The sequence below is a fragment of the Muscardinus avellanarius genome, assembly GCF_963383645.1.
Source record: "Muscardinus avellanarius genome assembly, chromosome: 11".
In the NCBI taxonomy this organism is placed as follows: domain Eukaryota; kingdom Metazoa; phylum Chordata; class Mammalia; order Rodentia; family Gliridae; genus Muscardinus; species Muscardinus avellanarius.
Window position 1 is genome coordinate 56,191,810 of NC_137797.1, and position 14,112 is coordinate 56,205,921.

The window sequence follows — 14,112 nt, forward strand, 5'->3', positions numbered from 1 at the left end:
CCCACTATCTGGGAGGCTGAGACAGGAGGATTTCAGGTTCGAGGACAGCCTTAGCAACATAGCAAGACTCTCAGCAACCTTGCAAGACCCTGTTGCAAAACAAAAAATAAAAAGGGCTGGGGGTGTAGCTCAGAGGTTGAATGCCTCTGGCTAATCCCTAGTAGAAACAGAGAAAAAAAAAGAAGGAAACGGGAAGGAAAGAATGGAGGGAGAGAGAGAGGGAAAGAGGGAAATCATAGAGTCAGGAAGTATTTGAAAAAGCTATTTTTGAAAGTGCTGTTTTCTTTTGGCTTTAGAGTTGAGTGATTGGACACTGGACAGAAAAGAAGAGAAAGAACAATTGAAGCAACTGGGTGTGCACTCAGATTACCTTGAACACGAGCCACTTATTTGAGGAGCTGAGAGAAATAGTCTGGGCAGAGCACAGGGTTCACAAAAGGCCATTAATGGAGAAGAGGCTAACTAAAGTCAGATTTTGTTTTGTTTTAAAGTGAAATTCTTTTAAGACTTTTAAAATATACTGGTAATTCTTATTACTTAACCAGTCTTACGGATAAACTTTATGTAAACAGAAAGGAGGACAAGTGGGGTTTTCACAAAAGGAGAGAAAATTTTTGTTTCCTGTTTTACAATTGAAAACTGGGCAAGTGTAATTTTTGTCATCAATACACCTTTTGTTACTTTCTGTTTTCACATTAAAATTTAAATCATTGAGACTCAAACTAGGTACCTCCCAACTTCTAAGCTTTATTTCCTTATTCTTTCAAATTATTCTGTGTTAGGGTTGCGATCATAACTATGCTTTCAGATCTCCTATTTCAAAAGAGATATATGTGTAAATAAAATTTTTTTAGCTAGGTTGAAAGGATTTTTAATGTGTTTAGGTTTTACTTAAAGCTGAATTTGTTGGTTTAGAATTATTCTATATACATGAAGATAAGCAAAGTTTTTAAGCTGTAATGTGTTGGATCTTTAAAAGATTAAGAAAGAAGGATAATACCCCATATTAATATTAGTAATTAGATATAACTTTAGATTAGTAAAATAATTATTAGGGATATAATTTCTGTTGGTTTGCTAAGAAGATGAAGGTGCTACATCTTTAATTATCTGCCAAACTTTATTAGTTTTTTAATTAAAAATAATAAGGGACTGTCTTCTCTTTTGCATTTGGAACAATTGGTACAACTATGCTGTATGCATAAAATGCTTTGGTAAGAATTGGTTTTTATTAAAAAAAAGTTACATACACCTCTACCACTTTTTATTTTTTATTTTTATGTTTTTGCGGGTCTGGGAATGGAACCCAGGGGCATTTGACCTCTGAGCTACACCCCCTGCCCTATTTTTTATTCTTTATTTTGAAACCGGATCTCACTGAGTTGCAGAGGACCTTACTAAGTAGCTGAGGCTGTCTGCGAACAGTGATCCTCCTGTCTCAGCCTCCCGAAAGCTGGGATTACAAGCGTGTGCCACCATGCCCGGCTTCCTTTTTATTTTTATATGTTGAAACAGGGTCTGGCCAAGTTGCTGAGGTTGGCCTTGAACCTTGCTCTCTTAGCCTCCCAAGTGCTGGGATTACAGATGTACACTACCATACCCAGCTTTGGAAGACATTTTTGAGGATGACTTAACAACATTCCACTTTTCTCTATGTACTCAAATAAAAGAACTTTTCACAGAATTTTTTTTGAGAATTTAAAATTTGTATTTATTTTTTATTTTATGTGGATCATTATTGAAAATGGCATACATTCAGACTGTCAATTTTTCTAAAGATTCTTCTGATATCTTTATTACTCACTAGTCTTCTGGTCAGATGAGGAAACTGAGGCCTAACACGTTTACTGTGAAATCACTGAGTCCTAGAAGGTAATTTTATACCCGACTCTCATTTTAAGCAATATTCTCAGATGACATTTATGTACCTATTATAAAATCAAAATATAGAAAATTAGAGATAGACTATAAAACAGACTAGAGCTAAAGAATCTAGTAGTTTTAGACCCCAAACAAGCACTACAATTATTTTCAATTCTAATTTAAGTCTGTGGCTGTAAATACTTCAGATCCTACTCTGCTTTTCTAAATTTTGAAATGATTAAAATATTTTACAATCACAAAATATCTTCAAAATAAATCACTGAAACCTGAGCTCCATGAGTCGTATAAAGGGAATGGTCAACCTGGAAAACTGTAACAGAAGTCACTTATGATGTGCTTTCTTCACTGAACTTTCTATTGGAGCTACATCCTTGCTTGGCCCTGGGATTATGTAGAACCATATTTTTACATCACCAGCAGGCAGAGATCTCTCTATGCTTTTTGCTTTCATTATCTTGGAAACCATGTTAGCAAACCACACACTCTTTCTTTCCTTCTGTTCTCTCTCTCTCTCTCTCTCTCTCTCTCTCTCTCTCTCTCTCTCTTTCTTTTGTACTGCGCAGTACTTTTAAAAATTTTAAATTTTGAAAAAGGGTCTCACTAAGTTGCTGAGGCTGTCCTTGAACTCACAGTCCTCCTGTCCCAGCCTCCCAAGTACTGTAATTACAGGTGTGCACCACCACACCCAGCTTCATACACTTCAGTGTGAATATCGCAAACCCTCTAGATGACCGCCGACCACTGAACCATGTGAACATTTATAATTTAACCAGATTTGTAAATGGTCCACTTTTCATATACCTGAGATGTCAAGGAACCAATTATTCTTAAGTGAAATTCCCATATGCTCAAGAAGAATTTTTTTGATACTTAACATTCAAAATTTGTTTTTGAAATTTGACAACACTGACAAGCAGAAATGGATGAGTTTTCTTGGATGCATCTTCTCTTTCTCAACCAGATTCTGGGAGCCAAAATAAAACTGAAGTGCCTTTTTAAAAGAATCAGATGTGCTGCAAAGTGGGAACTGAATAGGGTCCAGGAAAAAAAATATATATACACCTGGATGCCAGTAAAGTTGAAATGCTGGCATGTGATGAGGAAGATTCTACGAGTTCTATCCTTAAGTATCCTTTCCGATTCCTACGTCTTTTTATGCCTCAGGGTAATTACTGGCTGCTACATACAAAGTATTCATAAGAGCGCAAAGTTTCAAAACAGAATAAATAACGTATAAACACATGGGAGGAGCAAATGATTAAACATAATTTATTGAATCCTTTATTTCCTTCTGAAATATAAATCTCTGTTAATAGAATTTTGGGGTAAATTGGCATTTTCATATTCGGGGCTTCATTAAACCAAGGCTTTTCAGTAGATACAAGTTAACTTTAGAATTTTAGGCAGTTTTGATTTTTCTCTCTTTCTACTTCTGTTAAAATATTTATACTTCCTTTTCATTGTATAATCAGTTACTTGCAATGCTCAAATCTCACAATTCAGGGAACTAGGGATAGAGATCTGTGTTCTGTGGGAAATGGGACAGCATGGGCACTGCCTCGCACGATAAGAAGACTGCATGGCCAGCTTGCATACTGGTAGAAAAGAGCAGTGCAGTTTCCAGTTCATTTCTTCTTAAAAACTCAGGAGAGACGGCATGATGGTGCACGCTTGTAATCCCAGTACTTGGGAGGCTGAGACGGGAGGATTGCAGGTTCATGGCCAGCATCAGCTATTTAGTGAGGCCCTCTGCAACTTAGTGAGAACTTCAAAATAAAGAATACAAAATAGGGCTGGGGTGTTGCTCAGAGGGTAGAATGCCCCTGGGTTCCACCCCTAGTACAAAAAAAAAACAAAACACTTCAGGAGGAAGGTTTATGAACACTCTAGAGGGCTAGAGGGAAGGAATTAGTTTAATATGACTTGCCCACATTTAGCTGTAACATACCTGCCATCCAGAAAAAAAATGAAGCAAAATTTCACATGTGTGCCTATTGCTTATTCAGGAAAAGGAACTACAGTCTCGTGGATTCCTAGGTCAATCTTCCCCAGTGGATAGTATGCTAATCCAGTGGAAATTTGCATACTTGGTCTCTCAGCCAATGGCCATGTCTCATCTACTCCATTTTATTCAATAACTTGTAGGTATCCCACAACTGGCCTCCTCATCTTCTGTACACTATCAGCAGTTCCCACTCCCTGCTTCACAGCTCCAACGTCAACACCCACACAGGCCAAGTGTTCAACAGACTCGGGAAGTGGCTCCTTGTTAGAAACATAAATTATTAGAGACATAAAACTATCCACGAAGTTTCTTCATCACACTAACCACTTCTCAATACTGACAAAATACTAATTTTATTAACTCAGTCCAATCATTGGATACTAGTCTGAGTTGTAGAATATTTTCAAAAACCAGCCAGATGTGATGTCACACGCCCATAATCCCAGTACTTGAGAGTCTGAGACAAAAAGATTGCAGATTCAAAGCCAGCCTCAGCAACTTAGCAAGACTCTATTTCAAAACTAAAGAAGTTTAATAACAAAAGCCATAATTTGTCATTTTCAAATGCATAAAATAAAAATAAACTAGTGGGGCATTATTGCCCTTAGGGCTTTTATAATAGATGGCAAAGGTACCTATAATAGTTCTTCTCTTAATTAACACATTTATGCTTCCTTTTTTCACTCTTCATATCCAGAGAAAAACCTGTTGTTTTTCCAAAGATAATACAATCCCAGACTGTCAACAAAATATTCCCAATTCTATCTTAGTGAGCACAAATTGATGAATGCCATTCCTTCTTTCTCCGCCTAGCATGGTGCAGAAGTTCTGTGGAGAATGCCCAGATGACCAAAATATAGTTCCCACTCCAGAGGGACACAAGGAAGTCACTCAAATGTGAAAACTTTCTGTAAAACTGGAATCCACTAGGTAAAGTGTTCCCATATACTTTCTCTCTTTTTCTTTTAGTTGTTCAAGTTGGTTTTCCTTGTCTTGGAAAACAAGACGGGGTGGCAGCATTTGAAGTGAACGTAATTGTAATGAACTCTGAAGGCAACACCATCCTCCAGACGCCTCAGAATGCCATCTTCTTTAAAACCTGTCAACAAGGTAAGCACTGATGGAAGTGATGGGAGAGGCTCATCAAGCTTCCAGGTGTGATTCGGGCAAAAATATTGCAGTAGTTTTTTTTTCCTTATAATTATAGCCGCACCCACAGGAGGAGGGTGGCAGCAAACATATGGTCCAGTCACAGTACCAAGACAGACTTTCTCTGGCCTTGGCATTACTTAATTTATGAACTCGCTGGGTTTGGTGGTGCACACTTGTAATCTTGATACTTGGGAGGCTGAAGCAGGTTGATCACAGGTTCTAGGCCAGCCTCAGCAATTTAGTGAGACCCTATTTAAAAAACAAAAACTAAAAGGGGGTAGGGGTGTGGCTAAATGCCCCGAGGTTAGTCCCAGTGTGTGTACACTACACACACACACACACACGTGCGCGCGTGCACACACACACTTACAAACTCAATACCCCTTCAAAATGCCCTTTCCAACACAGTATTTGGGAGCCCCCAGGGCTAGCCCACCTGTATTCATGAATCGTTTCTCTTTTCTTGCTCCAATTCTTCACTGGAAGTGCCAGTCACCAGCAGCTTTTCTGTCTGTCAAAGGCAGCACTAGCCAGACCCCCACCCCAAATTTGGTGCTGCTCACATCCACAGAGGAAGAACACCACCATCACACCTTGGCCTGGCAGGACAGGACAGGATTACTCAGGGCCTCACCGCCCCAGCCCCCAGCCGTTGAGCATGGAGGTCTGTCTCCTGTCCCATCAGCAGCCCAGCCCTTCCCCCACAGAACTGATACTCTGGATCCTGCAACGCTCTACAGAGAGAATTTAAGGAGAGACATTAGATTGATGGCAGAGATGAAGGCAGAATAGAATCTGCTTTACCTTCATGAGCCCCCTACAGTTGAAAGCAGGATTACAAGAGGCAAAATCTAACTGGAAGAGTTAGTGAAATCCAAGTGATGTGTAGAGAATTGGGTAGAAGTCGCTGGTTACTAAATCAATTGCAACAATTGTTGCACTGGAATGAAAAGCAACCACTTGTGTTTCACGCTGGTTATAATTCACCCAATGTGATGTGCACCAAAGCCTGCTTTCTCTTTGGTACAGCTGAGTGCCCCGGAGGGTGCCGAAATGGAGGCTTTTGTAACGAAAGACGGGTCTGCGTGTGTCCGGATGGATTCTACGGACCCCACTGTGAGAAAGGTAAAGAGAGCCATCCCCATGTGGGGTTTTAACACACGCCCTGTAGTTATTTTTTCTGGTCACATTGTAAGGATGATGAAACTTTAAAGCCCACAAAAGAACTATTGGAAGGTATTTCTTCTAGGAGTGATTTTCTATTTGATTCAAACTTCAGTGACAGGGGCAGAAAACATTGGTACAGTGTTCACACTCTTTGTGATGACCCCTTACACACACACACACACACACACACACACACACACACACACACACCACTACTATACACACTAAACTTTGGCATAATCTTATGAATGTTTGAGAAGTTTTTTTTCTCGCATTACATTGGCATTCAAAAAATTAGCCTTTCCACTGATTTAAAATAATTGATTCCAATAAAAAGTATCTTGATTCACAATTCAGTTCACACCTGAGTTAGAAAGTTATTATAAGTCAAAGAAAAAGGAAGAAAATCCATTGTGAGGAAGTATAACCATTTCAGGAAAATTATTTTTAAGAATATTATGTGAAAAAGAGATAAGCAAAAAAAATTATAAAATGCTTAAATACCAAAAGCTTAGCTGGACAGAGTAAGCAAAATATGTTTTATCCTTAAGAAAAAAGAATACTTTATTTTTCTTGTTAGCATTTATCTTGGAATTGGGAGATTAAGGAAATCGGGCAGAGAAAAAATATTTACAGTTTTAAAAAGACCACATCTTAGTCAAGATGATTCTGGAAAAACTTTAATTGGGCATCTGAAGTGGAAAAAATTCAAAATCCTTTTCTAAGAAATTGCCTGAAATTTTGAAAAATAGACTGATTAAAACCACAAAACAACTTTTAATATAGAAAACTTGTATCTTTGAAGGATGAGTATTTTTATTGTCAGCCACAAAGCTTGAAATTATGTTACTGACATTTCAAAATGGCCCTGTCCACAACTCCATTGGCCTTAATCAGAGTTCTCTTTCCCTATAAGCCCTCTGCACACCCAGATGTATGAATGGTGGACTTTGTATTACTCCTGGTTTCTGCATCTGCCCACCTGGATTTTATGGAGTCAATTGTGATAAAGGTATGTTTCTTTTTAAGAACAGGGTTCTTGCATTTTAAGTGTTTGTTCAAAATGAGTATACCTAACCTAACCTCTCCTTGCTCAGTAAACCGGGTGTATCCCTGAGGGTACAGAGGACTTCTCTAAGAACTGACACCATAATTTGAGTGTAGGTCTATCCAGCAGAAGCTTATTTTCTCTCCCCACACCCCACCCCTGTGCCTTGGTACTGAGGATTGAGCTCAGAGGCATTCTACCTCTGAGCTATACCCCCAGCACTTCTAATTTTTTATTTTGAAGTAGAGTCATATCATACACTGGTCTTGAACCTGTGATCCTCCTGCTCAGCCTCCCAAATATTAAGATTACAGGTATGTGCCACCACATTCAGTTCAGAAATGCATTATTATTATTATCATCATTATTATTGTTATTATTATTATTATTATTATTATTATTATATTGCAGCACTAGGGATGGAACTCAGGGACATTATATCACTGAGCTACACCTCCAGGCCTATTTGGATTTTTATTTTGAAATAGGGTCTTGCTAAGTTACCATGCACTGGTCTTGAACCTAGGATCCTCCTGACTCAGCCTTCCAAGTTCTGGGATTACAGGTGTGTGCCACTGCTCCCTGCAGAGATTTACTCTCACTTACAGAATGCTCCAGTGCAGGAACCAGGGGTTAGTGGCCAGCCCCATGGCTCAGGGGCCCAGGCACCATCCAGCGGTAGTGCTGCCTGAAGCTTTGGAGCATGCTAGGTTTGACCAACAAAAAAGAGATTGAACTGGGCACTTCTTTAAAAGACAAAAAAGCAACTCCAGACTCCAGAAGTGATCCACAAAAGCCACCTCTTCCATGGGTAGGAATTAGATCATGGCTCTACCTAGATGCAGCCAGAAGAAATGTGACTACAGCGGGACCCCTATCTCTGACTAACAAGTCATGCCAAGGAAAGGGAGCATGGATTTTTTTGTGGAAAACTAACTGTCCTACCACCTGGAAATTTGGTATGCCCTAAATTAGTTTTGTGAGTGCGCTCAAATTAAACAATCTTCGCCGGGCGTGGTGGCGCACTCTTGTAATCCCCGCGCTTGGGAGGCAGAGACAGGAGGATCACGCAGGTTCGAAGCCAGGCGCATGCGCTGGCTTAAGAGACCCCGTTTCCAAATAAAAATACAAAATAGGTGTCTGGGAGTGGAGCCCGGAGGTAGAAGGGCTTCCAGGAACCCCAGTACCACAAAAAAAAAAAAAAAAAAAAAAAAAAAAATTAAACAATCTCCTCCCAATTGCCAACCTCAAGGTTTACTGACTCCCAGATCACAAGTCTCACTCCGGAGAGGGTGTTACTTGTGACTTCTTAATGTCACAGCAACATAGCCAGAGTTTACTCACAGAAAGTGGATTCAAACTTGGCCCCCAGATATTGTCGAATGACTCACTTTCTATACAAAATGCCTATTTTCCCTTCACATCTTTTAAGTGGAAAAACAAATTTAAAATACACTGAAAAGTGTGCAGATTTATTAAAGTTATTCCTGTATTTATAAGGCTATTTTCATAAGTAAAGCATTCGTTTTGGTTAATAAAAACATATCTTAAAATAGGATGATGAATATTGTTTTTAAAAAGGGGCTCTTTAGTGACCTGTTAGCATCAAGTAAGATTGCAATGCACCTTTTTTTAAAAAGAGAAGAACCAAGGAAAAGAGCCCTCAGCATAAGTTAGAATGCTAATTTATGGTTGTCTGTTATTTTATGATATACAAAATACTTTCATAGAGTCTGATTTTACTGTCAACAATCTTTTGAGATATGGAAAGTATCATTCATTCAGATCCCAGATAAGCATGCTGAGGTTAATAGAGCTTGAGCAGCGTGGCCCAGATTTATTCTTTTCCCTTTACTACCTTGCCAACCAGGCTGCCTTTTTCAGGCCCCAGGTCCTCATAAGTGACTCTGGACTTCAGTAGATAACTTGCTCTCTCTTTGGGTCATACTTCTTCCTTCAGTAAGTTTGGAAATAAGCCATGGACCCTCCTTCCCCGCCCCTGAACTGAGATTATAGCTGAAAGCATTTCTACTTTAAAAAAAAAAAGAAAAAAAGTGATCTTTTGAAACTATAGCATTGGATGAAAAACAGTTTTAAAATCTTTTCAGAAAGATTAAACTCTCATGACATTGATAATAATTAATAGTCAGTGAATAAAATTATTTGTCCTGAGTCTTTTTGTTTTTCTAGATTTAGTATTTGGCATCTCTGCTATTTCATAACTGGGTATTTCTTGAAGCAGAATTAAACTCAGATTAAAGTCAAAGCTATTAGGAAATAAAGTGAATCCTTCAGAGATTTGGATGATGAATTCAGATATTCACAGATTTAAAGAAATCATTTGTGAAGTCTGCTTATGTGGCTGTGGCCATCTGTGTGGTCTGCACAATGGCCCACCCATTGCAATGTTTTCCTAATGCTATGGGGTCACACGCCCTTCCTGTTCACTAGTGAGGGAATATAACTATCAGCATTCCAGTATTTTTACATCTAGTAATATTTTATCTTTCAGTTGAAAGACTTTCCTATTTGCTGGACTCAAGTAATTTTTGCTTAATTCTTTTGGAAAGTCTGTTAAAATTCCATTTGGTCTCGCTAGAGATCTGAAAACATTAAAAACATTATTTTTCACTACCTCAACAAAAAATACTTTTATTATCCAGGGGAGAATATGAAGCTTCTGAAAAAATGGTCTAATATTTGGCATGGAGCTAGACCCTAGAACTATGTACTGGAATAGACATTAAAGAATAACTTTCATTGACCCTTGGGGCATCTGCCACAGACTTTAAGAAAGGAGGAGTTCGGCCAATGCACTCTTAGCTCTGGTCAAAGTCACTTAGTGTCTCTGGCTCATTTTATAGCAGAAATTATATTAGTCTGTTTTCCATTTTTATAACAAAATACCCAAAGGTGAATATTTTATTTTAAAAAGAGGTTATTTCAGCTCATAGTGCTGATGATTCAAGAGCATGGCACCAGCATCTGCTCAGCTCTGGTGAGAGTCTTCTGGCAACATCAAAACATGGTGGGTAGCATCATGGTGGAAGTACCTGGAAGGGGAAGAGATCGCAGACCAGGCTAGCAGGAAGCCAGAGAGATTCAAGGGACAGGCTTACTCTTTTTATCACACGTTTCTTTTACAGGAGTTAAGCAAGGTACTGCCCTGACCCTTTCAGAGGGTCATTGTGCCTCGTCTGCCTTTCATCAGATCCCATTTCTTAAAGGTCCCACCACTTGAGTACCTCTGCGCTGGGGACCACGCTTCCAACACATGAACCTTTAACGACACACTCAAACCATAGCAGAAATATGGAGAGGTTTGGCCAGGACCATGAACAAGTCCTAAGAGTATGGCCAAATTATATAACCAGTTTTATTAAATTCCATTACTTTCAATCAAGCTACCAGACTCATTGTTTGTTAGGGGCAGTGCCCAGAGGACATGGGCCAGGTGGGCACTGGCTGCAGCGTGTTCTCATCTCCTCTTATCCTCAAGGGAAAGAGGAACCAGTGGCAAGGCAGCAGTCCAGCCCTAGCTTATTAGTGCCAAGTAGCAAGGAGGAGGCCCAGAGACCTGGATCTCTGAAATCCCATACTGCAATGCTCAGTTTCTTTCTATGTCTAGATGCTCAGTTTTGCCTGAAATTAAAAAAAGTAGCATTGCCTTAATCTGGGAGATGCTAGTGATTTTCATCACAAAATTTATCATTTAAGAAGAATGGTATTTATAAGGTATTTTAGTTGGCCTTCTTTTCTACAAAGAAAGCACATACTTATAAATTTTAGATTTCCTTTCTGATTTTCCTACTGGGAAAATCATTTGTAAATCTATAGCCAATTTTGTTCAGTTTTATATGGGACAAGAACAAACAGGACTTATAAACTGAAGTTGCTAAAAATTTCCCGCTCTCATTTTAGTCTTCTTTACAGAATGAGCCAACTTGTCTCCTTTTAGATATTTCCTTTCCCTTGTTCCCATTTTGCTCTCTTTTAGGTGCCAGCAAGCAGTGAAATTCCAGAAACTGACACCAAGAGAGAGAGTTTAGGATGAATCACAGCATGACTATTACCTGGATAATTAGTTAATCAGACTTCCACTGTAATACAGCCAAGTCCATCATCCCTCGGGCTCAGCTGCTGCCACCTTCCATACTATGGGTTCTAAGAGGGTCCATGTCTTTTTTTCCCCCTGAATACAATTACTCTTTTCTCCAAATATCATAAAAGCCTATTTTATTTTATTCTGTTAGGTAAAATGAATCTCTTTGGCTGGGCACAAATGGGCCTTTATCCCAGCTACTCCAGGGGCTGAGGCAGGAGAACTGCAAGTTCAAGGCCAAGTCTTGGCAATTTGGCAAGACCCTGTCTGAAAACAAAAAATAAAAAGGGCTGTGTATGTAGCTCACTAGTAAAGTATTCCTGGGTTCAAACCCAGGACCACCACCCCTACACATACACATATTTTATTCTAAAAGAACATTAGTCTCTCCTTTGTCAGATCCTGAAATTAATACTCCTCTTCAAAAGAAAGTAACTTTTCTCCTTTATACTCTTCCTTTGCCCTCTGATCTGATTATTTGAAGAGTGTTTTCTTGGATTTATAAGTATTCATCTCCTTTTAAGGACATAGACTTTTTCTAAAAAAAAAAAAAATTTAAAGACTTTTGTCCAGGCATGGTGGTACATACCTGTAATCCTAGTACTCGAGAGGCTGAGACAGGAAGATTGCAGGTTTGAAGCCAGCCTGACAACTTAGGGAGGCCTTCAGCAACTTAGTGAGACCCTGTTTCCAAATAAAAAAAAAATAAAGATGTAGAAGTGTAGCTCAGAGGTAGACTGTCCCTGGTTCAATCCCCAGTACCTAAAAAAAAAAAAAAAAAAAAAAGAAAAAGCAAGAACAACTTTTTTTTAACACAGCACACCTCTTGTCATTAATATGTAAAGTAGAAATAACAGGAATATACTGTGTGTGATGCCCTATTATATTCTGAAATCGAGTGATAGTAATTCAATTGTAATTTTAATTGGAATCAATTTCATTGAATAAATGAAGAGATTGGTTACAACTTTTAGATTTGCAAAGTAGCTTACTTTATCAAGCAAATGGACAATGCAGATGTCTAAAAAAACATCACTTACTTTAAGTGACATTTCTGTTAGGTTTGACCTACTGCCTAATACAACACCTTGTTATTCATTTTAACAGTAAACTGCTCAACCACCTGCTTCAATGGAGGGACCTGTTTCTACCCTGGAAAATGTATTTGCCCTCCTGGACTGGAAGGAGAGCAGTGTGAAATAAGTGAGTGCTGGCTTCTGCATTCTCTTTGTGTTTGAGGACCGTAGACACTTCATCACACACCTTCTTGTGATCAGTGAGGAATCTGAAGCCCAGAAAGAATGATTCGCTCGTGGAAGGTCTTGGCTCATTGTTTTCCTTTTTCCTGGATTCACTTGCCACTTCTTTTGGTTAAAGATGGAGAAAAGGGTAACATAGCCCACCTCAGAGAACTCGGGACCAGTGCTCTCTGGTTAGGGTTAGGTCTGGGGCGGGGTTATTCCACATGCATAGTCCATGGCTTCAGCCTAGATACAGCTTTGAGATGGCTGAGGTTTGCTCACTCACCTACATAGACTTAGAGAGGTTTTTCCCTGCCCTGTGCTGCCAGATATTCTAAGAATAGCCTGAGCCTAATCATCCACCTAAGAAAATAGGGTAGACCCCCCCAAAAAAGGAGAAAAAAGATGCCCAGAGATTAAATAAAAAGAACAAATTAATAGCACACAGCCCAACATGAGCACATCCCACAGGCATTAGCACACAGCCCAACACGAGCACATCCCACAGACACTGTAAATGAAAGGAACCAGGGACGCACACAAAAAAGGACCTCCTGCATGATTCCATGGTTTTGAAGTTCAAGAACAGGCAAAACTAGTGGATGATCATAGAAACTAGAATTATCCACAAAGGAATTTTGTGGGATGCTGAAAGTAATCTATATCTTGATTAGTGAAGTGTCACATGAGTATTTGTTTATGTAAAAGAAAATTGAGCTTGTAATCATAAGCTTGGCGCACTGCCAGGTGAGTGGTGCACACTTATAATCCCGGTACACTGAGGCTGAGATGGGAGGATTACAGGTTTGAGGACAGCCTCAGCAACTTAGCAAAACCCTGTTGCAAAGTAAGAATTAAAAAGAGCTGGGAGTGTAGCTCAGAGGTAAAGATATCCCTTGGATTCAATCCCTAGTACCATTTTAAAAAAAATGATTAGTACACATTCGGCCTTCACTAGGTCTGTCAAGCTTCAATAAAAAAGAATTATAATTGAAGGGTAGAGTGTGGTGGGCTGTCAATGTTTGGGGGATCAGTATGGCAAATTGCTTGTCCTGACTCTTCTGCTTACCAGCCACATAGCCCTCAGCAATTCACTTATCCTCTCTGTTACACTGAGGAATGAGTCAACCCATCCCAGACTGCTCAGAGAGCCAAGCGCATGCCCAGGACGGCGCTGGGTCTCAGCCCTTTGGGTGTGTCTCCAGGGAGGTGTGTCTGGCGCCCTCACTTCTAGCCATGTTGTCTCTGTAAAGCACCACTGTGTTTGGAAAAGCCGTAGTTTGTAACATTGCAGTGGATTCAAGATTGAATAATAGCTAAGTTCCTATATTAACTTTCAACCTCTAATTTATTTGTGAGTTTTTGTACCTTAATGAGTAGTAGATGAAGTAACCATTTTTTATAGAGTTCAAATGAAATACCTCTGAAGTTTCCATAGAACATGTAATTAATTGTCAGGATGTGGTTTTTATTCATATTAATTGCCCTTCCCTGATAAAGATATTTCTGAATG

At 39.3% G+C, this 14,112-nt stretch overlaps 1 protein-coding gene across 1 annotated transcript in view; it reads left to right on the forward strand.

The window, feature by feature from the left end:
• The window catches only part of WIF1 (WNT inhibitory factor 1), a gene marked incomplete at both ends in the record, with an annotated part of 77,167 nt that overhangs the window by 53,116 nt on the left and 9,939 nt on the right, over positions 1-14,112 (forward strand). The window contains 4 exons of the mRNA XM_080706564.1: positions 4,859-4,999; positions 6,071-6,166; positions 7,125-7,220; positions 12,466-12,561. Of these exons, the coding sequence (XP_080562690.1) occupies positions 4,859-4,999; positions 6,071-6,166; positions 7,125-7,220; positions 12,466-12,561 (429 nt within the window). The remainder of the gene's footprint in view (positions 1-4,858; positions 5,000-6,070; positions 6,167-7,124; positions 7,221-12,465; positions 12,562-14,112) is intronic.